The 27,232-nt window shown below is 36.7% G+C and overlaps 1 protein-coding gene across 9 annotated transcripts in view; it reads left to right on the forward strand.

Annotated features, from left to right (window-relative positions):
• Window positions 1–27,232, forward strand: part of RABGAP1L (RAB GTPase activating protein 1 like) — a 646,375-nt gene that overhangs the window by 443,630 nt on the left and 175,513 nt on the right. For all 9 annotated transcript variants that reach the window (XM_063104460.1, XM_063104464.1, XM_063104465.1 and 6 more), the window contains one exon: window positions 20,006–20,047. In XM_063104460.1, coding sequence (XP_062960530.1) covers window positions 20,006–20,047 — 42 coding nt within the window. The remainder of the gene's footprint in view (window positions 1–20,005; window positions 20,048–27,232) is intronic.

Below are 27,232 nucleotides of genomic sequence, written 5' to 3' on the forward strand. Positions count from 1 at the left end.
CAGTTAGTAGCTACTGCTCAGGTGAGAGCTGATGGTGGTTAGTTTTAGTGTCAGCAATGAACTTTTGCTGTTGAAGGTCGAAGCTAACTCTAAGCTAAACTCTTAAGCAGTATTATTGCTGTTATTTCACCCAGGAAAAATATGTGTCTAGGACAGTGGAAAACATTACCCCCCAAAACACTACATAAATGGTTTGATGGTTGAGAAAGAAGAACATATTGCAGGAAAACTTTTGGTGAGGTTTGTATTTTATTGTTGTTACTGTTTTTTGCTTGTAAAACATGATTTCCTTTTTTCTCCCCCCACAAGTTTTCTGTTCAGGAAAAGAGATTTAGTGGAATTTAGACTTACAAATTGGAAGCATTAATAATGTATAACCTTTTACCTCACTTTACTTTTTATTTTTATTTTTAACTTTTCATTTTTCCTTCTAAAACTTTTATAGAAATCATATCTATGGAATCTCCTTACTGTCTTTGAGAAAAGATAGCACAGGTGCCTTATGTTTTTAAGATTGAAATAGCCTCTGAAGTAATGTCTGTTTGCTTGCTGGCTTGTTGGGTCAAAGAAAGGAAGGGCTCACTTATACTCTAACAGTGTTATGATTTAGCATGCCTGCAAGATTTTCAGTGTGTCTGGATAGTACATTTGGAGTCAAAGCAAAGAATTGCAATGAGGTTAGGTGGCAAAAAATATAATTCCCCATGAGCTGCAGTGGACAATACCATGAATTATCTTTATTGATTGAAATCAGTTTTGAGGGTATAATAATTGTTTTATGGTCCTTAACTTATATTTAGATTTGTGTGTTTGCTTAAGTATTAACACTTTGAATTTTCTCTTTGAGTTTTTATTCTTCCAGAACCTCTAATTAATAAGTTCTGCTTATAAATTGATTTTCAGCAGACTTTATAAATTAACAATGCCTCTTAACTGTTTTATTTTCTCACATAATTTTTGATCAGCAAAGCTGAATCAAAAGAAACTTCAGGCTGGCCGGTTTACCCAGTTGATTAGAGCACAGCCTTATAAAACACCAAGGTCACGGGTTCAGATCCCTGTACCAGCCAGCCACCAAAAAAAAAAAAAAAAAAAAGTAACTTCATCTTTAGTGAGTGAATTATCAAAATGAAGTCTTTTAAATTATCTGTCACTATTATAAAACTAGTTAGAAAATTTGTGTCATTTTCTAAAAGATTGAAATTTTGACAGCTTAATTTTTATGACTTTTCGTAGTTTCTTCACTGATGTATGGTGCCATCTGCTGTTTGTGGGAAGTAGATTGTATTTTGAACCACTACGGAGAATAGATATATATAATGTCTAAAAGAAAAATGCAAAAATACATGAAATGTAAAAAAGCAGGAGTATGACCTGTTTGAAACTTTGTAGTCTGTGGTTTATTTGCTTGTTTTTTATATATAAAATCGTTTTTAAAATCTGATTATGTAGTAGTACTAACATGAATCACAAGATTTTATACTCATTGTATTCTGTCTTCATTTTGTTTTCTTGCTCATCTTAACTTTCTTCTTAGAGATCTCAGTCCGGAGTAGGTAATCAGTAAACGTTTGTTGGTTGTTTGACTTAAGTCTCATTTGGTTTATTTTTTGTAAATACATAGGCACCTCTTCTGTAAGCTGCTGCTTATAGGTGGCACAGCCTCAGGCTAATCATTTCACTTCCTAGCACCTCTGTTTCCTCCTCTGTAAGAAGATAATAGTATCCATCTCTTAGGGTTTTTGTTTAAATGAGATAATTCTTGTCATATGCCTAGCACAATCTTTTCCTTTCATTGAAATGTTATTATTTTCAGGTTCAGTGAGTTTCTCTTTTACCTTATGTCAAAGACACCTTTGTCAAGAATCAGATTTTGTAGTTATAGGATCATAAACTTTTCTAGCTAGAAGAAACTTTATCAAGTAAGTGTCAAATTTTATTATGCATTTGAATCACCTTGGTGATCCTATATAAATGCCAATTCAGAGTCAGGGTTGGTGGTTCTGGGATATGGAATCTGAGAGTCTGCACATCAAACTTACACTTAGGTGATACCAGTACTTCCTCCACAGAACACTCTTTCTGTAGCAAGGCTTTAGAGAACAACAAACAAAAAAAACAATTAGTAAAGATCCAGGTTTTCTTTTTCACGGATAATCTTTTTCTTTTGTTTTTAACAGTTAATCTCATGTACCAATCATCAGAACTTCATTTCTTTATAGAGGAGAAAAGGAATCCAGAGTCTCTCTCCAGAAGACATTCCAGACTCATTTCTTGTTCTTCACACTAAGCACTAAATTTTGTTACTCATCCAGTAACATTTTCTTATTTGTAGCAGTGTTTATCAACAGTAACATTGTTAAGATAAATTAAGGGAATTGTACTCAAGACCCAAACACTGTAACCTCCAATAGTGTAACCTCCAAACATTTAAGTGGAACCAATTCAAAATTCAAGTACAACTTTTATTTCCATTTATAATTTGTTACTCAGTTCTTTTCTCTTTATATTGTCTTTATGATTTTACAGTATTAAGAAATGAAAAGCTAAACAAATTAGCTCCAATAACTCAATATAAATTCTAGAGCAATTGCTTGACTCAAATAAGACTTTTTTTTTTAGTGAGTTAAATATACAGTGCTCCTTCTTTGATGTTTTGATTCCCCACCACACACACACTGGTAGATTGTATTTAAACCTGAATACTCACATTTCCAGTGCATGAGTGTGTGCTCACCAGGATTTAGTGTTTATACATAGTATTCTCTGAGAAGATATCCTTTAATTTTAGCCAGAGAGTCATAGAGTTGTACGCACCTGAGGGGTCATCCAACCCAATCACACAAGTTCAGGGTCCTAAAAGAAATTAAAACAGACATAAAATAAATTCTGCTCAGGAACATTTGAATTAATTAAAAGAAAAACGATGGCCTAGAAAAAAACTTTTTTCCGAATTAAATCTTGTACGGAAGGACAATATTGATTGCCCTTCCTTCCCCCCACCCCAGAGGTGATGCTAGGGAGTATCTTGCTTTTACCTAGTGTAGCACACTGTCTTCACAAGCATTGCTGTGATATCACAAAAGGTCATGAGGGCCACCAGGACTTGTGCAAACGGGTTTGACTGTCATCCTATCAGCACATACTTAGATATCCCTCTAAAGTGTGTGTTCATCACATTTAGGATGTCTAGAAGGGGAACTCACTCAGTCTACTTTGGTAACTTTTTCAGGATTTTCAATTCTCTTGCTTTTCACACATTTGTGAAAAATAGATTACAGTACTTTTTGAGATATATTTCTCCCCCATGGATAATCCAGACAGCAAAACCAACCAACCAACCAAACAAACAAAAACACTTTATACTATAGCAGTGCGACTTGAGAATTTTCTTTTTCATAACGTTATTGGCTGTCCATCTTTACTCATTCGTAGACTCGCCCTCCATTGAAGTTTGCAAGATGCCTGGAAATTCCTCCAATCGTAAAAGGCTAGATTTCATAGGCATATTCTGTAAATGAGTCTTGGTTTCCAGACTCTTCCCTAGTAATGTCCTTGCCATGTCTTCTAGAAACTAGAACTTAAAGATTGCCATGTCTCTATAAACCTATCCATCTGTTCTTATTTTGAAATCAGAAATTCAAGGAACTGTTTCTTCTGTATTCAAATCATAAAAAAAATCATGGATTGTTAGACTTGGAAGGTATCTTACAGGTAGTTTAAGCCAATACCCCTTATTTAAAAGAAGAGGACTGTGTAAGTACAGCAGTTAGGTCATAACAGCCATGGCTTATCTCAAACTCAAAGTAGGAGTAGGCAGTTTAGTATTAAGGCTTCAAGTTAATATTCTGAGTATAGTAGGTAATTCATTAATAGTAGTCTGTACCATTTGGACCTATGCTACAGGATTCCATCTAATTTTATTTTTTATTAAGTGATGTATAATGGTCTTGAAAAGAGTGTGTAGGTGAACAAAATAATTTTTAAGTAGTACCCATAAGGTCAGATAGAAGGAATTAAGAATATTTAACCTTGAAAAGGATACCCTCTAAGCATCTTTAATGACATGAAAAATTGTGATCAGGTATTATCCATGTCTTTTCAGGGTAGAACAGGAGGAAGGAAATTTACACTATAGCAAAAGGAACAGCAGCAGTTAGATGTGAGGCAGATTAACACAATGAAGCTGGTAAACACTGGAACAGGAGGGATATTTGGCTTCCTGGTTATCTTCCTCAAATTCTCTGCTTATTCTCAGTATCTGTTTCCTGTGGTTGGGATTTGGCATCCAAAGGCCTGAGTCGATGCACCTCCAGAGATCCTGTCCAGCTCAGTGATCTTGCATTGTCTCTCTAATCAAGACTGTTAGGTGCCTATTGATGTCAAACTTACTACATCATCAGTGCCACTAAGCTCTGTTTTATTGCAATCATTTTTTAAACCTGAACTAGCAATTAAGAAATAAATGTCAAAGACTAAATTAGTCAGCTTCCATCATTTTCTAGAAGCAAAAGCTATAAACACCTCTCCTTTCTATCCATTTGTAAGTTTATTAATCTTTTGATGTTTTTCTCCTGAGGTACTAGCTACTTCCAGTTTCCTGGTGACCTAAGCTTTTCCTTTTGAGACTGAGTTATGGATATGATCAAATCGATTGGGAGAGAGAAGACAATTTTTTTTTCAAGAAGTTAAACAAGAAATATTTAGGTCAGCCTTTATCAAAATATGTAGCAGATTCCCTGGGCTCTTGAACAATTGAATTCCTAATAAAAATTCTGGGGAGCTTAGTTTGGGAGGCTTCAACATAAATAATGTGTCAGGACATGTAATGCTGAACTGTGTGTCAGACACTATTCTTTGTGCTTTACATATAGTAAATCATTTAATCCTCACAACAGCCCTGTGAGGTGGGTGCTATTTATAAGGAAGCTGAGGTAGAGAGAGTTTAAATAACTTGCTCTAAGTCATGCAATTAGGAGGAGGTGAAAAGTTAATTCAGACCTTATAAGGCTGGCTCCAAAGTTCATCTCATAACCACTACATTCTACTGCCTCTCCAAAAAGGAATAAAGGCAGCAAGGGGTCAGACTTCAAGGGAAATGAAATTTCTTTTACATTGCCCAGGTATCTCTGAAAGTGATAACAACTGGACCAAGGTATGGAAAGTTGCAGGGGTCAAGGAGGGCCAGCAAGCAGTGGAGCACTTGCCTCCTCTCCAGTTTCGTTCCTCACGTGCACTTTCTCAGTCTCAGCCCTCCTGGATCATGTGAAGTTCCTGAGCACATGTGCTGCTTCATTTCTGAGATGCTGTGCTGCTGGTTTGCACTGCTTTCCTCTCAACCCTTTAATTTGACCAATTTGTGTTTATTTCTCAAAATCTTGTTCAAGCATCCACTGCTTTGTGAAGCCTTTCCCAGTCTACCCCAAGGACTGATCTTTCTAGCTTTGGGCTCCCCCTATGCCACATACATCTCTCTTTTGGGTTTTTATTCATTCATTTGAATAACTAATTATTTAGCACTACTATGTGCTAAGCACTGGTCTTGACACTGGGGAAATCAGTCAGTCCAGACATCTGATCTAATAAAGCTTATAATATCTAAGTGGGGGGAAAAAAGCAGGATTTTGAACAGAGAAATTATTTGATCTGATGCTTCTTTTAAAGAGGTCATTCTGGCTACTATGTGGCAAATAGGCTGTTGGGTACCAAGGGAAGGAGTAGAGCTACCAGGAGGCTGTTGCATTAATCCAGGTCAAAAGGTGATGGTGTCTTGGGCTAGGGTGGCAGCAGTAGGGATGATAAGAAATAGCTGAATTTGGTATATATTTCACAAGTAGAGCCTTTGAAATTTGCTGATGGATTGATTGTGGGTTGTGAGAGAAAGAAAGGATGACTCCAAAGTTTTTTGCTTGAGCAACTAGAAGAAGGCAGTTGTTATTAACTGAAGTTGAGCAGACTGGAGAAAGAGCACATTTATGGGAAAAATAAAGAATTCAGATTTAGACATGTCCAAGATTTCTATTTTAGGATATCCAGATAGAGATGTTGAGGTAGTTGGATATATGAGTCTGGAGTTCAGAGGAGATTCTGAGGGTGAAGATGTTAATTTGACTCATCAGTCATCAGTATATACTGTGTATTTAAAGCCACAGGACTTGATGAGGTCACTTAGGGATCTAGTTGGAAGAGCAGATATGACTATAGGGAGCTTGAGTGATGGTAATATTCAGAGTAGAAGGTAGGTCCAGTAAAACTTTCAAATCCTCAGCCAAACGGATAGGATTTAGTGGCAGGATCCTCATTTCTAAAGAAGGGGACTGGCAAGAGTAAAATGAGGTCCCTGTCCTCAACAGGCCTGAAGAATTGGGAAGGTTCTCAGGACTGCAGCTAGACAAAGGTAAGAATCCAGAGCCAGAACTCAATTAAGAGATAGAAACTTGTTCTTAGGAGAAAGTTAAATGCCATTTATAATAAATGAGGCACAAGGTCAGAGATGGCCTATAATCAAACTTACCTTGATGTTGAGCCTCTTGAATATTGGAATGTAGAACTCCTTATTTTCTTTCCAACTGGGGACATGCACCGAGGTCTCTCTCCAAACCATGGGTCAGCCAGAGCTGGAGGCAGAGCATGAGTTGACCTTTGTTTATACTCTTCAATAAAATAGAATTATTTGCAGTATAAATAATCTTTTCTTATTTTATACACTGAACATTTTTGTACCTTTCCTACTAATTCTTCGGATTGCTTCAGATCACATATGTGTCTGTTTAGTCTTTATTTTTAAAAAGTGGGAAGAAAGAAAGCTCATTTAATTTGGGAAAGCAGTGTCTTGTTCTTTTATAGCCCTTCTCTTTTTAAGAAACTTAAAGCCTGGATTGTTCTTCCTTAAATAGAAAGCTTCCCAATTTCTAGTCATTTAGATAATAGATAATAGTGTCAACTCAATTAAATTAATTTTTGAAATTATTTAAAAATTATTAAGTACTTACTATATGTCCAGCTCTGGATTGCCTCTGAGCAGTAAAACATGGTCCCTGGCCTGTGGGAGAAAAGGGCATACTTAAACAACTAAGTGACATGACGTGAATTTGGCAATAACCCTAATGGAAGATGTCATGAACAGGGAATTGTGGGAACATAAGCTGTGACATTAGTAAACCTCTTTGAGGGGGTAGCAAGTCAGGAAATGTTTCAAGGATGTGATTACCTTGAGCTGAGCTTCTTCGTGGTCATTTGGCCATCTGGAAAGGAAACGGGTCCCTGCCACAAGAAGCATAGGAAATTAAGTCCCAGTTACAGAAATAGGAAGAGACTCAGGAAATAATCAGAAAGATAGATGTTCATGCCCATCTTGGGCTTGCTGAATCAGAATCTTCCAGGGTGGGGCCCAGGAATTTGAACTTTTAACAGATCTCACTTTTAATTCTTAAAAAGTATTCCTTATTTCATTATTTAGGAATCTTACACACAGAGAGATTGAGACACTTACCTAAGCCAGTTGGTGGCAGAAGGGGAACTATGATACTGATCTAAATCACTTTTGGTTTAAAGCATAGTATTAATTATACAGACTGTTTAATATCAGGTTTAACTTATCATGTTTAGAAGGGAATGAATTTCACAGGGTTTCTAGAGCCTTTCTGTATAATTATAGAATTTTTGCAGCAACAACTATATTCCTTTTGGTACAGTGTTCTTTGCTAATTAGGTCTCTGCTTTATTATAGCCCTCACTTTTAACTTGTTTATTTATTTATTTATTTATTTAGGTCATTTAGTAGGTCTCCAACCAATTAACTGAACTAATTTTTCTATCTTTTTAAAAATGGGGACATCTCCTAACTGTGGCAGGCAGATCTGTGATTTCAGTATAATTTCTTGATGTGAGAACAGGGTTTCTTGGAAAAGAACTTGCAGTATGAGTGATTTAATTATCTCCCTCCTTCAGATAGATACCTTTCTCTTGGTCAGCTCTTAATAAAGGAACAAGCTCTCTCATCCATTTTAGAGCTTAATATAATTGTGACTGAGCTGAATTATATCCTGAACCCTGAAGCAATCAAATGACTAAATATATTTAATGGTACCTGAAATCATAAGTATTTTGTTCCATGACAGCTAATTACTAACAAAACAGTTTACTACATGCATTATAGTATTTAATTGAAAATATACTGGATGCTTGTTTGCCTCTCACTTCTTAAAAAGATGGATAATTATTAAAGTTCACTGATCAGAGGTTGTAGATTTTACATATCCCTGATGTATGAATGCATAAGTGGAAATAGGAAAAGTATGCTCTTAAGTTATTGGGATGTCTGTGCCTTTTGTCTGAGTAGAAACATCTTAAAGCTATAGAAATAGGGCCTTTGCCAACTTATAAATGTTATTAGTATTCAAGGAATATCAATTGCTCATCTGAATATTTTGTTATATGTAAGATTTTTTCTCAGTGAAAATGAAAACAGAACATACCAGAACCTATGGGATACAGCAAAAGCAGTTCTAAGAGGGAAGTTAATAGCAGTAAATGTCTACATCGAAAAAGAAGGAAGACTTCAAATAAACAACCTAACATTACACCTCAAGGAGCTGGAAAAACAGGAACAAACCAAACCCCAAATCAGTAGAAGATAAATAACAAATATCAGAGCAGAAATTAATGAATTATAGGTTAAAAAAAACAATACAAAAGATTGATGAAACAAAGAATTGGTTTTTCAAAAAGATAAAATCAAAAACCTTTAGCTAGACTAATAAAGAAAAAAAGAGAGAAGACTCAGATAAAATCAGAAGTGAAAAAGGAGACATTACAACTGATACCACAGAAATACAAAGGATCATAAGAGGCTACCACAGAACAACTATATGAGAGCAAACTGGAAAACCCAGAAGAAATCAATAAATTCCAGTACACATACAACTTACAAAGGTTGAATCATGAAGAATTAGAAAACCTAAACAAACCAGTAACAAGTAATGAGATTGAAGCAGTAAAAAAGTTTTCCAACAAAGAATATCCCAAGAGCAGATGGCTTCACTGCCTAATTCTACTGAACATTTAAAGAAGAACTAATAATCATTCTCAAACTCTCAAAAAATTAAAGGGGAGGTAATACTTCCAAACTCATTCTATGAGGCTGGCATTAACCTCATACCAAAACCAGAAAAAGACTCAACAAAAAAAAGAAAACTACAGGTCAATGTCCCTAATGGACACACAGATATGAAGAGACTCAATAAAATGCTAGCAAACAGAATCCAACAAGAAAAGATCATACATCATGATCAAGTGGGAATTATCCCAGGGATGCAAGGATGGTTCAGCACACACAAATCAATAAACGTGGTACACCACATCAACAGATTTAAGGGGGGGAAAAAAAAAGATAATTTCAACAGATGCAGAAAAAGCATTTGTAAAATCCAATACCCCTTCATGATAAAAAACACTCAAAAAATTAGGCATGGAAGGAATGCACCTGAACACAATAAAGGCCATATGAGACAAACCCGCAGCTGACATCACACAAGGAGCAAAAATTGGAAGCTTTTCCTCTAAGATCTAGAACAAGACAAGGATGCACACTTTCCCCACTTGTATTTAACATAGTACTGAAAGTTCCAGCCAGTGCAGTAAGGCAAGAGAAAGTAATAAAGGGCATCCAAATTGGAAAGGAGGAAGCAAAATTACCCCTACTTGCAGATGACATGATCACAGACATAGAAAACCCTAAAGACTCCACCAAAAAAATTAACTAGAACTAGAGAGCAGCCTTGAAACTGTTTTTTCGTAGTTCTATTATTTCTTCACTGATGTTGGTCATCTGGTAGAGCAGTTGCTTCTTCTATTACTCTGGAGTGGGCTTTGAAGAGAGAGACTTCCCCCTGTCGAATGTTTCGTATTGACTGTTGAGTAGGGTGTTTTAGTATTGGTTCCAGGTAGACACAGTAGTGTAGTCTCTGTGTGGGTTTCGGCCACATTCAATGTTGGAACTGCAAATGAGTGCCTCTGTGGCCAAGGCACTGGGCACTTAGTGTTGCCTTGCTGAGGTTAGTGACAGTGTGTTGGGTTGTCTAGGATATGGGCAAACTCTTGAGTTCTTGGGAGAAGTGCCTGGGTGCCCTGTTGCTCTTTGGCTGGGGGGGGGTGACCCCAGGTGGGCTTGTTGGCACCCTGGCTAGTGTCCCCATGATCTTCATGGGTGCATTGGTATATACTGGAGCTTCTTAGTTTGCATGGGTGACCCTGGGCAGTGTTTCTTTTTCCTATAGTCAGAGGCTCCTCCTGGTTCCTTGGATCCCCTGGTCGGGAGATGGGTTGGTGTTGGTTGGGAATTTCCTTCCTTACTCTATTAGACTACATTGGGTTTCTGCACTCTCCAGGGGTTTTGTGTGTGTTTGTCCCTGGATCAAGGCAGTTGGGAACGGGAGCTGTGCAGTACCTCCCACCCCCAGGTGTGCTACTGTGGGGGACAGTGTAATTCCCCCTGTGGGTTGGGTCATGGGTCTGCGCTTGCTCATCTCTTTCCCTGGGCTCTGCTGGTTACTCTCCTTGTGTCAATGCAGTGGAGTGGTTGGGGGCCCACCTACACAGCAGTGGTAACTGCTGCAGCAGCAGTGGTGGCTGCTGCTGTGGTAGTTGACCACCCTTGCAGTGGCAGCAGTAGTGGCAGGCCATCCTTGTGGTGGTGGTGGCTGCTGTGGCAGTAGCTGTGGTAGACCACCCACATGGTGGCAGTGTCTATGGCAACAGCAGGCTGCCCATGTGACAGCACCCCATACTCCTGCCATCTGTTAGCAAGAGCTGCCCTTGGCTCCTGAAGGTCCCTGTGCCTGGAAACATTTTAAATATTAGGAAGTAACTACAGTATAAGGAGACTTTAAGTTAAAGAATTTTAAGATGTGCTTGTTAGAGGCACTGTGTGGTGATTTCCACACTTGATTGCATATTAGAATCACCTGGAGAGCCTGCCCCCCCCCAACCAATTAAATTAGACTTTAGGGTGTTATTAAGCTTCTTGGGTGATTTTAATATACAGTTGGCTTGAAAACTCCTGGTAATGCTCAGTTCTCAATCTGGATTTATGTTAGAAACTCCTAGGAAGTTCTTAAAAATACACCCCCTGAGAAATTTTTATTCATTTGATGTGAGGTGGAACTCCTGCATTAGTGGGTTGTAAAAGCTCCCCAGGTGATTTTGATAAACAGCCATGGCTGAGAACCACTAGTCTAAGGGAAAGAGAACTGAATTAGAATCAGGAAACTGGACACTGCAGTTCTAATTATGTGAACTTCGGTAAATCACCTGGCACATTTGAGCTTCCTTTGTAAAATGGGGGTATTAAAAATGGCTGATATAATGACAGATATTGTTACAGTTGAATGAAATAGTATGCTCAGGAGTTCTTTGCAATAAAGTGCTATACAGATGGTAGCAATTAAGCTTTACCATGTAGTGGCTACTGTAAAGTGGTATGTTTAGTTTGGCAGTAAGCTTTATGTACTTCTGGGCAGAAAGACACCAGATCTCCAAGGCAGCAACAAACTTAGGCTCCTTGGCTATCCCCAGGGTATATCATCATGATTCTTAAAGTTTGTACCACGTTTTTGTGTGGACCAGGCTGCTAGTGGCTCTGGGTAGCAGGGGGCAGAAGGTAGAGAAAAATGGGGAACTGCCCCAGCTGGCAACTAAAAAAATCTATATGATTAGTAACATACTTATACTTTCACAGAAACATGGTGGGCAACTCTAGAGCCATTTATATGATTTAATTTTTCAAACCCTTTCCCACATGCTATTTTTCAGTGTTTTTCTCTCATATCACTCCTGCCTGATGTTCCTAGTGTGTAAGCTTTACCAGCATTTGTCTATATACTGGGTGAGAACAGAAGAGAAAGAAAGAGTCACCACAGATGAATACACTCATTACTGGCTTCTCAGCATGACACAAACATCAGGACTTCACTCTTGGAGGGGTGAGAGTTTACTTTCCATAACATTCCCTGGTGTGTTGGTCTAGGTACATCCTCTTGCTGCATTCATCACCTGTTTCCAAGCAAAATTACATACCACTTCTTGAGAGTTTTATAGCCTCCCAACTGTATATTTGACTGCAAGTTCATGATTCTGCTTTGAGAGTGCTTAAAATATCAGCTCTTGCTTATCTCTGAAGACTGTGATTAATGTGTGATTGGTTTTGTTTTCCTGAGCAAATTAGCTTGATGAAGTATACCCTAGTTTTTAGATTTGGAAAGAAGTGAGCCTTTCCCATCTGGGACAGAAGAAGATGAAAGATAACATGTCTGAATTTTAATGTTACTGGTCCAAAAGCTTACTTTTATGCTAAGAGGGAATTGAGAGTAACATGTGTTATCAAGTAACTGGAAAAAGGAGGCTCAGCAACCAAAGAGAAGTATACAGTTAATATTAAGAAATTATAGGAAGAAATTACTTTGAAAGTTCTGTTTCTTCAATCCTAGCAATTCTCTTATCTCATACATTCATTCAACTAATATTGAGCACCGACTCTATTCCAGGTGGTGTCCTGAGTGATAGAAATATACCAGTACAGAGACAGTCAGGGTTATTCCCTCACATAACTTAGAGAACTAGAGACAGGTAAATGAGTCATTACACAGCGTAGGATGAGTGCTATGTGTGATATGGGGGGTGTGCTTTTCAAGAGCACCAACAAGGGGTACCTATCCCAGCCATCTAAGCTCAGACCTAGAGGAGGAGGGGAGTAGCCAAGTGAGAGAGAAGGATGTTGAAGTAGAAGGGATGTCACATGGTAAGCTTCAAAGTTTCAAGGTCTGGCCAAATATGGGGGAATTCACTGAGAAGAAGCTATTTTTTATTTTCCCATAGCTATGAGATTATTAAGGAGGGCAGGGTTGGTGGGGACTGGGTATCTCCAATGAAATCCCTTCATGCAGCAGGGGGGAAGGTGCTATTTTATGTTGATGTGAAATGGTGTCAAATTGTTTAGCAGATGGTACATGATGTAGCTGCCAGCTGAGAGAGGTATCAGGGAGCACCTTACAGTGTATCAGTAGACTTAGATCTTCTGGTTGGTATTCCCTGGATTGGCATATATCTAATTCTCAGGTTTATATAGTAACATATACCTTGTAATAAGTTGACACATTCTCACGTATTCCGTAGCCAATGGTCTTATGGAGCTGTGTTTAGTATGAAGAATCAAGTATTAAAATATCTTCATTGTTAATTCAGCCAACCTTTAAAACAGTCTTATTTTGACTTTAAATAAATAGCTTCAAATTTGAGGGAAATGTATGGTATACTGTGGTCATTTCAAACATCTCTAGAGAAAGACTGCCTACTTTTGAGTCCCAGCTTCAGCCATCAGTGTGTGGTCTTGGATGAGGAGATTGGTTGGATTACCTTTAGTAACATGCTTCAGTTTCTTCACCTCTCACGATTGAATTAAATTATATATGTAGTGTTCTAGAATCAGCTTCTGGCATATAGAAAAGTGCTCAATAAATATTAGTAGTTGATATTATCATCCGTCATCTCTAGTTTTAGTTCGTCAGTTGGAATTGGGTCAAGTTCCAGCCATCAAGGGAAACTCAGACTGCTCTTATCCAAATTATTCCTGTAAACCTTGACTGCCTGTTGTATTTGGGGGCTGGGGGTGAGGGAGTGTCTCTACAGCATTTGCTGACACATTGTACCAAATAATGCTTTCATCTGTTGTCTAACGTTTGCATGTGACTTGCCTCACCAATTGTACTGATTATTTTTTTTAAAAAGACATTTCTTTAAATCTTTAGAACATGTCCATGCAATGTTGAGTACATAGTTGGTGCTCTATAAATATGATTGAACTTAGAGTAATGTGTTGTGGGGTTTTTAAAAGAGAGATGGATACAGGAACTCTAACAACAAAACTCCTGTACCTCTGACTTCTGGGTGAATTGGACCAATGGGAAACTCTGGCAGAAGCCTGGAGGAGGAAGGAGAGAGGGTCAAGTTCAGCTGGCAGTTAGTAATTGTTTGGAAGTTCCTTGTCATTACAAAGGGCACCGAAAACACCCGTCAGCCTGGGCTGGTTGATAAGTGCAGCTGGAAGACAGTATAATTCAAGGTGCACATCATTGACTTAAGGGCATTTAAGGAGAACGGAAGGGCAATTGTTAATGTTTAATGCCAATAGGGTATATTGATAAGGACTTTATAGCACTAACTCAGTGCTCTAATTTCCAGGGCACACCTCTTCATCATTCCCCAGGGGTGGTATGTCTTCTGTTTATATTTTTATCTCCTGTCCTAGTCTGAGAGTCCTTTCAGTGTAGGGATGACTTATCCATTCCTGCAAACGTACAAACGCTGTATTTAGTAAGCAGTCCTCAAATTGCCTGACAGATCCGATGAATACATGTCGAAGCCAATAATTTGACTTATTCCTCCCATTTTGCTTGCCTTGTTTCTGAAAGTTTTATCTGATTCAGATGTTACTAACCTCTAAGAATTCTTCCCAAAGTTACCCATAATTGAGGACTTTCATACTTTGTTGATACACCTCTATTTAGTACTTTATTTGTTAAAATGAGTGCAAACCAAGCAAAGTTATTCATAACTAGACAGATGCATACATATGTTAAATTTATCTCTCATCCCCTCATGTTCTTGAACTCTTTCTTATTTACTACTCATTCATGAAAAAATAATAAATGAATCTATAATAAAATGGGAATCATCCAGTTTTTTGTATTTTTTATATTATATTGGTAAATTAGTAGAGGACTTAGCCATGAGGGTTTTAAAATGGCATGACTTAAATGAATTTGCATTCAAGACTACTGTGAGGGTCTGTGACATCCTTTTTAAAGCTGTTGCTTGATTTCTAGTGCTGCAATCCTGACCTCTACTGGACATCCATAAAACAAAACCCCCAAACCCAAACATCACATCATTTTACTATTTATTCCATCAAACTCTGCTGTTTAGCCATCCTGAAAGATTTAGCTTTTAAGAGCTTGAAATATGAGAAGCAGAATAAAATAAAAGACTTTTTTTGCTTTTACAATATTCTTGCCATAGAACCTATATTTAAAAGCAGTCAATATTTCCTTCTTTATATTTACATGCTAATTATCTGTCACTTTTACTTTCTCTCTTTGAAAAAATGCATTACTTTACAGATCATAGAAGTAAGAAATTTATCAAGGAGAAGCCAGAGGGATTCTGTTCTGGTTACTTGTTACTTGTGCATAACAAGCTACACACAAATCGAGTGGCTTTAAAACAATGATTTTATAGTGAAACATATTGATCTTAAGTAGCATCGTGATAGGATGCACTGAGGAGGACACAATATCATTTCTGTGGTATTTGTGCCAAAAATACATAATGTAATCATTTTTAAATACATGATTTAATCATAAGGCAACATCAGACAAATGAAATTGAGATACATTCTACAAAATAACTGGCCAGTACTCTTCAAAAATGTCAAGGTCATGGGGGGTAAAGACTGAAAACTGTCCCATATGAAAGAGACTATGGAGACATGACAATTAAATTCAATGTATGATCCAGGATTGCGTCCTGGACCAGAAAAAGTACATCGTGGCACATTTGATAAAATGTTAATACTAACTTGGTTTTGATCATTGTACTGTGGTTATGTAAGTTGTTAACATTTGGTGAAACTGAGTGAAGAGTATGCAGCAATTCTCAAAACTGTTTTTGCAAATTTTTTCTAAGTCTGAAATTATTTCAAAATGAAAAAAATTTTAAATTAAAAATAGTCGTTTATTTTGTTCACGATCTTGAGTCAGAAATTTGGGAAAGGTTCAACTGTAAGGTTCATCTCTGGTCCATATGGCATCAGCTGGACCACCTGATGTACTTCCAAGATGACTTCACTCACATATCCAGCACCTTGGTGATCCTTAGTCTTTCTTTTTTAGTGATGACATCTGGTCATCCAGGCCCTCTTTTTGTTGCTTGCCTTCTTAGAACATGGGGGTCTAAGTGTAATTATGTGGTGTCTGGCATCTCTTATGTGGTGTCTGGCTTCTAAGAGTGAGTATTCCAAGAGATGGGACATGGCAGCTGTCAATCTCTTAAAGCCTGGGCCCAGAAACTAGGATGGCATCACTTCCACCATATTCTATTTGTCAAAGTAGTAGTATAGTCTGCCCAGATTCAGAGGAGAGGACAGAGACCCCACCTCTTAATTGGAAAAGTATAGAACTGTGGTCATCTTTAATCCATCATAGGTATATAACCAAAGTCTCACTGAATTAGCAGTCAGAATGGAATTAGTGAAAAAAGCATGGATTTGTTTTAGTCTGACAGACCTCAATTCCAGTCTTGGCTTTACCATTTACTAACAGTGTGATGTTTCTGAGCCTTAGTTTTCTCATCTCTTAAATGGTGGCAATAACACATATGCCATAGAATTGTTGAGAGGATTAAGTGAAAAATATATATAAAATGCTGGATATAGTAGGTAATAAAAGGTCGTACATGAGCCTAATAATAATTGCTAGCATTTATCGAATAGTTGCCAAATGTTAAATTCATTTGATGTACTTTTCATATGTTCTCTTTAGTCATTACCTCTTCCTGGTGTGGAATGTCCCATTTTGAAAGGGTCAGAAGGGCTGTACCCTATGTCCTCTAGCTGTCTGTGGGCCTGCTCCGTTTACCTTGGCCACTTTTGGTTTGATAATTTCTCACTGCCTTCTGATTAGGATTTCCATTTCCACATACAATTTATTTCACCTTTATTTTGATCCCTAAGGATCCAGGTGCTGATGCACATTTGACACTTTTGACACTGCCTTTTCAGCATTTGTTCTCAGAGCTGTCAGCATAGTTTCTGACAGCTTCTCACATAATCTGTCAGCTCCCTCTGAACCCATGATTGCCTGCTTGTCAGAGCCAAAGTGTTCATTGTCTTTGTTTCAGTGAGTGCTCTACTGCCAGCCTTTGTTTTATGCAGGATTGTGGGTGCTCAATTGTTGGCCTACCCAGGAACACCTTGATCTGCACTTTGGAGCAATTATTCAATTTTGGGCAATTACTCGTTAGGTGTTCTTTAAAGCAAAGATGTTGCCAGACCGTGACTGGATTTTCAAACAGCAGTGTCCAAATCAGTTAAGGAACCACTTCCTCATGTACGCTAGACTGATCTCAATCTGTTGTCACTGGAGGAAGGTGGTGACCCTTTCTCTGAACAGCAAGCTGGGTTTTTATTGCCTTATATCCAGCAAGCAGTCAGCGACTCTTTGTGAAAGTTTTCTGTATAGAAGCAAGTAATAGAATTTGGTTTTGGTAGAAGTCACCTACCTATTTGTTATCTTTCTACTCTCTGCTCTCAAAATTTACTTGCCTTTAAATGGAAGGAATCATTTTACTCCTTTAGGAATTAGAAGACACATTAAGTGATACCCAAATAAGGGATTGATTCATTTATCACATAAATTGAGCCATCTTCTCTAACTTAGTGGTTTAGAGCATTACTTTTAGAGTTAGGCTGCTTGGGTTAAAGTCCTAGATCTGCACTTACTAGCTGTGTGACTTTAGGAAATTTACTTTGATTTCTCTAAATCTTAATTTCCCTGTATGTAAATGGAACTTAGGGTTATTGTGGGATGAAATAAAAACATGCTTTCAAATGTTGGCACATAAAAAATAGGACATTGGCTCTTATTTGTTATTTTGAACTTGGAGTTAGACCTTGTACTGTAAATAATGTGTCCATAAAAACATATTGACTTGTTATTTTTTACTCTTAATAATTCTCCAGTTTTTTTAGCCCTTTGAGTCCTACTAGTTAACCCTCAGTAACAAATAAGTTGCCAGAGATTACATATTCCTGAAAAATGGAGGCATCTTGAAACTGTATGACATCTTTTCCTTTTAAAAACGCATTTCCAAAAAATATATTTCAGCTCATTTAGGCAGAGATTGGATTATGGAAAATAAAGTAACAATGAAGAACTTAGTTAATGGTGGCCTAGAAGAGTGAAGGGTGGTTCACTTATAATTCATATCATTGTTGGCTAGGGGCATGTGCTGAAGACCAAAGCTTTTGCGTTGCTGTTACTTAAAAACCAGCCTATTTGTAGTGTCCCACTTTAAAACTGACCAAGGGCTGGTCTGTGGAAGCTTTCTATAAATTTTTTTTTGGAGGGGGGATGGTGGCTGGCCAGTATGGGAATCTGAATCTGTGACCCTGGGATTATAAGGCTGCACTCTAACCAACTGAGCTAACCGGACAGCTGGTTCCTATAATTTAATGACACCTGTTATTATAATCCTAAATTAAAATGTCTCATTTAAAAGAAAAAAAATCCAACTAAGATTGCTTCCTTTACTGTCCCTCAGGGAATCAGGAAACATTTTGTAGTGCAATAAAGAATTTGACAGAATAACTAGTTTTTCCGGGTTTCCAACAACTTAGAGGTCTGAAAGTATGTAATTTGTTTGCGTAGTCTTGCCACTCTATTCTACTTTAGTTTAAGGTTTAGCAAGTCTTTTTTTGCTTTTTATGGGTAAAGTCTAGAGCTCATAAAAGCAGGTACAATAAAACTTTATTATTCTGAACTTGTTTAAGGAATTCACATATACACATTTTTCTGGTAACAGAAAGTTACCTCTTTAGCTTCTCAAACTTAAAAGAAAAATCTGCTTTTTATTTAAAACACATACTGTGCTCCCTTCTTAAGCAAAGTATTTTAACGTAATGTAAGCATTTATTAATGCTGCTGGACTATCTTTATTGATAATTAGAATTATGAATAAGTTAATAATTAACTATTGAAGGGTTATTGGCTCCCCCAAGTGGGCCCAGATAACTACACATTTTATAGTTTCTTAAAAACTATATCTTCTATTTCTGTTAGATCTAATATTTTAATTCACTTGTCTAATAGTTTCATCTTGAAATAATTGAAAAAAAGAGGTTCTTACTGTAATTTGATGATGATTGTATAAATTGGTTTAATTGGGTCCATAGGGAAAAAATTTACCCCCAAAAATTTGAGATAGAAAGTATAGTTCAATCATTCAGTCATAAAATAAGTACTTACTATGTATATTATACCAGCATCAGTGAAAATGACATTAGACTAGATATAAGGCTTGGGTGGTGATCTTAGCCTGCTACTAACTAACTAACTAACTATATATAAAACCTTAGACTTGTCACATTCATATTATGAAAAACGAAAATCTTAGTACAGGTTGTTATGAGAACCAGTGAGATTTCATCCTTTCTGCAAACTTGAGGTGAAGGGAATGTTTGACAAGGAGGTTGAGAATGCAGCAGATATGGTTGAAAATAGAGTTTCCAGAGAATAAAGTGAAAGGATTTGGTAAGGGGAGAAGGAATGAGAAACTAGCTTAGGAGAAAGGACCAGAGCATTATGAGGATTTGTTTATCCCTAAAGAAATATGGTTCTGATTTTCAGGAAAAAAAAGAAAAGGAAGTCTGGCAAATAGCCCTTAATTACTACCTCTAGTCATACAAATAATACTTGAAAGCAAGTACTAAAAACAAACAGCAAGACAATAAGAAGAGTAGTGGGAAAACAGTAGTGTCTTGTTTTGTTTTGTTTTGTGGGCCACTGACAATTTAATTGCATCACACAGAAGTCCGGACTAGGATCAGGAATTTCAATTAATAATTTTAGATTTCTGCATCTCTGCCAGCTTGAGCAAGGAACTTAACTTTCACAAGTCTTAAAGACATGCAAATGATCCAGAAATGGATTGAAAAAAAATAATTTATTGTAAAAACAATAATTTTATATGAACATTAATTAAATAGCACCTAGTATTTACAATAAGCCAGTCAGAGAAGGAAAATACCTTTTAAAAAAATCTCATGGTTTAATTATTATCATGTGTGAAGATGAAAGTAATTAGGAATTTTGTTAAAGATGGATGGAAGTCTTGGGAAACTATTTAGTAAAACAGGTTTGGCTGTATTGATTTTCTCTTTCTTTTTCTATTTCAGGGTTTGAACATCATCTTTCATGTAGCCTTGGCTCTCCTAAAGGTAAGTCTGTTTTTGTCTTGTTATCAAACTGTCTTACCCCTCTGCCCTTGGGATTGCAATAATTCAGTTTATAGCCTTTGATTCATTCTAGGTGCTTGAACACAAAAAGAGACTACGTCGCTGAGAAACTTGATCTTCTTCCCTCTTCTCATCCTTTTTGGTGGTTGTTTATTTGAAATTTGCTTGTATGTTTTTCTTTTTCTTTCTTTTTGGCAGCTGGCCAGTATGAGGATCCGAACCCTTGATCCTGGTGTTGTAACACTGTGCTCTAACCAACTGAGCTAACTGGCCAGCCTTGTATGTTTTTCATGCAGGGCATTTAATCTTGCTATCATAGCATTTCGTCTAGTAACATAAAAAATGTTTTCATTCATACAAGTTGGATGATGTAAGAGAAGAAGTTAAAACCTGTTTTCTGTCAAAATAGTGCCATCTTCTTACTTAAAATATTCTAACTGTAATATCCCTGAAGGTACCTAAACATAAAATCGAATTATTAAAAAGCTTCTGTAATACACTGACTAAAAAAGAAACTGCTACATTTCAACTTGCAGTTCTTTCCCTGATTGCTGCAAATTTATAAGACACTTCAGAATTCAATTATAATTACCTTGTTGAATTTTATATCATCCTATCAATACAGCTTTAACAGTGTGTTAACAGCAAGACATTTGCTGCAGAGTTGGTTACATAACCCAGTTAGTTTTTGTCCTTCAGTCAAAGAAAACATTCTGTTATTGAAGGCAATAATTGCCTTATTTATAAAAAGAGACAGGCTTACCCTCTCCCCAGTATAACATAGTGTTTAAAATTGCAGACGCTGGACTCAGACTGACTTGCTCCTAATTTCAGCCCTCCTGTATGACCTTAGGCAGTTTACTCTAAGTATCCAAGAGTCTGAGTTTTGAGATAATAGAAACTAATTTATGGGATTGTTTGAAGAATTAAATAAGATGAAACATAAAAGTCCTTAATGTAGTGTCTAGAAAATTTTACTGCCGCGTAAATGTTAGCTGTCATTATGATTGCAGTTGTTGTTTACAAGGTAATTCAGAATGTGTTCCTAGATCCCCCATGATTCTCCCCAGTTCCTCAAAAATTAATCTTAGGCATGCCTCTTAATATCTTAGAAGATCCTTGACACTTAACAATTAACATACCTTGATTCTAAACAAAGGCATTTTAAGAAATAGTATGGGCACTCTGCAACTCAACAGGTGTGTTGCTGGGCCTCATCTCTTATTCTGTTAAACATTTGCTTTTTGTGAAGTTCGTAAAATGCACTGTATTAAATCATTTTGTGTTTATGTGTGAACAATTCTTATGACAAAGTTATTTTAGAAGTTAGGAAAATATTTAAAATATTTTTAATAAAATAACAGAAACATATCTTTTAATGAAGTCATGGATCTTGACCGCTAATTTTTTTTTTTCTTTCATTAAAACAAATCAAAACCAAAAACTTTTCAACATGCCCTTTCAACAGGGCTTGGAATAAGACTTTTAGGATGGTTAAGCAGTGAAAGTATTATGTAATTCAGACTAAAAAACAATACTAAACCTTAAAGTAAGTATAAGGAAGTCCAACAAAGTTCTAATTTTCCCTATCATCTAATTTTTTATTTAACTCTCAGATATTACATCTTTCCCAAAATGTCTTTTCTCATTCTTTTGGTGACTTATCTTTACTGGGGCTCTCAACACATGCTTAGTCTTTGTTTTGGGTAACTTAGTACTCTCCTTCTGGATAACAGAAATATACCCTGTGTCATCTTACTACTGTATATGTTGATTGATTATTTTCTTGATTGACATATTGGCTTATTTGTACAATTTTTATTTATTTTGGGCCATGTTAAACCAGACAAGGCCTGTACAGACTACATTCTCTGGCCATTGGGCAGAGAGGCTTTTTGTATCTTCTCTAGCAATACATGGACACTTCTGACATCATCTTGGAGAATTCGGCTAGTTAGAGAAGATAAAAGGAGAACCTCCTCATACTAGTGACCCATATTTATGTCCCTTCATTGCATGAATCCTGAAGCTGACCCCACATAGAAACAGTATACGTAGGGTTAAATTAAGGTATACTTTTACTTGAGCTGATGGTCTCTACCTGGTAAAAAGAAAACACAAACATGACAAACAAGTTTTCAGCTTCTAATCTAGTATGCCAGAAAAAAAAAATGTAAAAATACATTTGTTTATATAAAAATAAAAAACTTTGGGAAATTTCAAAGCACTCATGAACCCAGCCTAGCTAATTTTCAGTATAGCTGCAGAGGGACTTTAGATGTCTTTGTATTAGAGCTATTTTTTGTGGTGAGGGGACTCAGAAAGGTAACTAACATTTCTTGAGCAAATTACTCTTGTGCTAATTGCTGGTATAAGTTATCTCATTAGCACACATTAAATGTCCAGGTATTATTTGTAGGAGAATAGTAAATTGTGTTAGCCAGAGAAAAACATCTAATTCTCACCTTTTAACACCACAGATATGGGATAAATGTCTTTGTTACTCAGTTTGGTTTAGACTTCCTATTGGTAAAGGGACATGAAAATCAACTACATTGTATATTGATGAATTAAAATAAAAAGAAAAAGAAAACACAGATGCAGAGAAGACCAAATAAATAAATAAATAAAAGAATGAATAAAAATGAATTAAAATTAAAATTTTAAATAATTAAAATTAAAAAAAATAAATAAAGACACCTACTTCCTGAATGGGACCTACTTCTATTGGGTTAGAAATAGCCTACCAGGTAGCTAGAAAGCTACTGAGCTAAAAGAATGATTTACTATAATAAGTAAGTCAGATATATTCACCCAAATCTAATTCATTTATTATATAAACATTTGTAGTCATAGCACAGAACATTTAGTAGATTGGAGATGATCAGGGAAAATTGACCTTAGCCACTTCATGTTGGGCAGAGAAATTTTTCAATCAGCATAGGTTCTTTGCTTTCTGACTGTGGTTAAAAGCAAATGACAGAATGTTTTTCTCTGTCTTTCCCCAGGTATTATATGCTCATTTTGTGTCTTATGTGCATATATAAACATTACAGACATAAAGAACGCCCACTCTGCCCCCAGTATGAATTTGGCCCCCACATCATGGGCAGGAAGGGGGACAATCAGCTTTGTATTTCATGAATATTTGAAATAAACATATAAATAATAATTTAAAAAAAAAAAAAAAAAGAAAGAAAGCCTACTCATAATCTCACCCCCAGAGATAACCATAATAAAAATTTGGTATAAAATTTTGTTCCCATGCTTAAGTCTGTGAATATGTATGCTGGTATTACAAATTTATATATATATGTATGTATGTGTATTTTTTAATAGGGGTTTGAGGATTATAAATAAGAAGATGGGAAGGTAGGAGAGAAACCCAGAACATTGTAAAAGGATGAACGTGTATTTATTTTCTTTCAAAAAATGTTGAACAGTACTCTTTTTCATTTAATGATATATCACAAATGTCTTTCCATGTCACTGTACACATGTAGTGGTTAAAAGCATAGGGACACTGACATAGACTACTTACTATCAAACCCCATCTCCAATAATTTATGCAAGGATCTTAGGTAAATTACAGTTTCTGCATTTGAAAATGGGGAAGATTAGTAATACTCGTCTCATAGGATTATTGTTAGGGTTTAATGAGTTAATATATGATTGGTGCCTGGAATTCAGTAAGTACTACAATGCACCCAAGTGCTATTATAGGACATAGAACTCTCTTATCCTTCCTTTTAAATTACTTTTTATTCTACTGTATCTACCATAATTTATTTAATCAATTTTACATTTAATTTTCATGGATATTTATTTTCAGACTTTCTTATTAAACAAAACCAGCAAACATCCTTAAACTTCCATCTTTGCATACTTATATAATAATATCTCTTGGGTAAGTTTCTAGAAAGGGAATTGCTGAGTCAAACTGTAATCACATTTTAATTTTTTATACATGTTACAAAATTGCTCTCTGTGAGCATTATGAGAGTGCATTTTCTGATACTCTTTAAAAAGCAGAATTTCTAAATAAGCACTTTTACAGACATTGAAAGCAAGTTGTTAAACAAAGCAGCTTTAAAAGTAATTGGTAATTTGTTTCATTGTAAATAAAGAAAATTCTTCAAACAGTTTCTGTTCTTTTGTTTGGGAACATTCAGTTTTGGATGTTCTCTTAGCTTGGAAGGGATTTGTATATCATATAAAAATTCCAAGGTATATTTTTTATGTTTTTGGCTTTTCATCCCTTTCCACTATGGTTTTTCCTTACTGTTCTATTGAAGCTTTTTTGATGAAGTCAACAGTAATATCTAGTGGACATCTTTCTATTTATATCTTACTTGATCTCTCAGCAGTTGTCAAAACAGCATAATGACATAACTCTTTTTTCTTTTCTTCTTATTTTCTTTTTTGGAAACATCTTCCTTTGGCTTATGTCTTATTTTTTCATCTCCCTTTCTGCTGCTTCTCATTCTCCTTTCTCATGCCCTTCTTTATAGCCATTAACGTGAAGTTCCACAGAGCTCTAGCTTCTACAAACTCACTTGATGCTTCTCCCTTGCTGATCCTATTCATTCCTTTGGTTTCATCTGTAAATGTTCTCTCTCATATTTATGTTTAGTCCAGACCCAAATATTTGGCTGTGGACTTAACATGTCTGCTTGGATGTTTCACAGGCACATCAAAAATCAAAACTGAACTAATGTGCCATCCCAAATGTACTCCTCCTCCAGTAAAGGCACTACCCACCTGCTCAAACCAGAATCCTAGAAGTTATCTTTAACTCTCTTCTTAATACTACATATCTCCTAATTATCAAGTCCTGTAGATTCTACTCCTGAGAATTTTTAGAATCATTCCACTTTTCTCCTATTCCCATTTTAGTAGTTTAGGTTACCAAACTTTCTAACCTGGACTATTGTAGTGACTTCCTTCAGTAACAAATATTGAACACTTACCAAGTGCCAGGCACTGTCTAGGCACTGGAGATAAAGTAGTAACCAGGACAGACCCTGATGGAGCTTTCATTCTAATCAAAGATAGATGGTCATTAAACAAATACAGGAATATGATTACTTTAGATCATGCTGATATTTATGAAGCAGATAGGTATGAGAAGATGGTGGCTTGGATTTGGGTGTTAGCAGTGGAGCTGAGAGAAGTGGGTGACTGCTGTTCCTTCATCTACTCTTGACCATTGTCTGGTCCATTCCCACATTGCCACCACAGTAGTCTTTTTTAAATAGATTTTATTATTCATCACTCAACAATATTTACTGAGCACCTATTCGAAGACAGATGATATTCTATGTGTTTGAATAGATCAGTGAACTAAAGTAACAAAGATACTTGCCTCCATGGAAATTATGTTATGTTCTAACAGGAGACAGTTAAACAATAAACATAATAAATATGTAAATATAGTATATTAGAAGTAATAGTGTTGTGGGAAGAAGTACAGCAGGGTAAAGGGAGTTATGTGTATGTTGTAGTGTTAAATAGGGTAGTCGGGATAGGCCTCACCCAGAAGGTAAGATTTGTACAGACTTGAAGCCAGCGAGGAAGCTGTCTCTGCTGGAAGTGTGACTGAATGCTGAGGGCCAGGAGGCCAGTGAGGCTGGAGCATGTGAATGAGGGAGATGGGATCGGAGCAGTACCATAGCCCCTTGCTTAAAATCCTTGAATGACCTCTCATTGTTCTGAGAATGAAGTTCACCATTTTCAAGAGGCCTACACAGTTCTCATGATCTGGCCCAGCTTACCTCTCTGTTCTCAACTCCCTGTTCCCTCCCTCTCACTGGCACTCTCTCAGTCAAGCCAGAATGAACTTCTTTCAGAGTTTCTCAACATGCCAATCTCTTTTCCACCTAACAGCCATCACATGCTCTGGTTTCTTCTGCCAGAAATGCTCTCTCTCCCTTTCTTCAATAGGCTAATTTCCACTTTAGCTTTAGCAACACTGTCTTAGAGGAACTTTCTGTACCTCCTTCAAACTTAGGTCATACAGTGAAACCATAGTCCCCTCTAGTGTCTTAGTGCCCCTACCCAAAAGCCCTTTGCACACCTGGGATCAATATGCGATTAAATGGTTAGTTGGTTGGTCAGTTGATGTTTGTCTTCCTCATTGTAGTTTAACCTCTGTATGGGGCATGCCCACCAATGTGCCTTTGTGTTGAAGTGCCTGGTACATAGTAGGTACTTACTTACTTACTTAATTAATTTTGGGGGGGGGGGGTGCAGCTGGCCAGGATGGAGATCAAAACCCTTGGTGATACAACACTGTGTTCTAACCAACTGAGCTAACCAGCCAGCCTGCAGTTGTACATTTTAAACGGTGAATTTTATGGTATGTAAATTATATCTCAATTAAAAAAATAAAAGACGTTAGTACTGGGAGCTAGAGCAATTAATTCAAGGGCTTTAAAAAGCAAAGGAGACTTGGGTTGAAAATAAGCTGCTATCCTGGTGCAATTCTTGTTCATAGACATGTGTTAGGAAGTGAAGATAAATGGAGCCTATGCTTTCTCAATTTGGCTATTTATCTATTGCTGGATCATATGATAATTCTGTGTTTAATTTTTTAGGAACTGACAAACTGTTTCCCAAAGCAGCTGCACCATTATATTCCCACCAGCAAAGTATGGGTATGGTATAAGGCCTAAAATTCAAGCTCAACATTATGTGCTGCCCCAACACCTGGAGGAAACCAGGAAGGCCTTAATAGCCAAATTGCAAGGTCTTTTCCTCACTCTGCTCCTGCAGATAAGGTTCTCTAGCCAAAAAACTCTCATTATCAAAAGGCACTGTTCTTACTTATTCCCAAATAACAGGTTTCAGTTCTTTGCCAGCCTGTGTCATTATTGAAACAAGCCAATCACATCCTCCTACAGGAACCAGGGGCACCCCACTTTCTTGATACTACAACGCCTACCTCCCACAACCCCTGATTGTTCACTGTTCTTGAATTCAGTCCCTGCATGATGTTCTCCTTCCTTGGGGCTGTGAGTATACAGGACTAATAAGGACTAATAAGCTGCTGTCAATCTTGTCTGTCCGGTGTCAGGTGTGTTTAACCATCCTTGAAATTTCTAGGTCAGGAATCCCTCCTGCAACAAATGGGTGAATAGGAGGTGATTCAAATAGTGAGGGCTCTAA

This window comes from Cynocephalus volans, chromosome 8 (genome assembly GCF_027409185.1).
Source record: "Cynocephalus volans isolate mCynVol1 chromosome 8, mCynVol1.pri, whole genome shotgun sequence".
In the NCBI taxonomy this organism is placed as follows: Eukaryota; Metazoa; Chordata; class Mammalia; order Dermoptera; family Cynocephalidae; genus Cynocephalus; species Cynocephalus volans.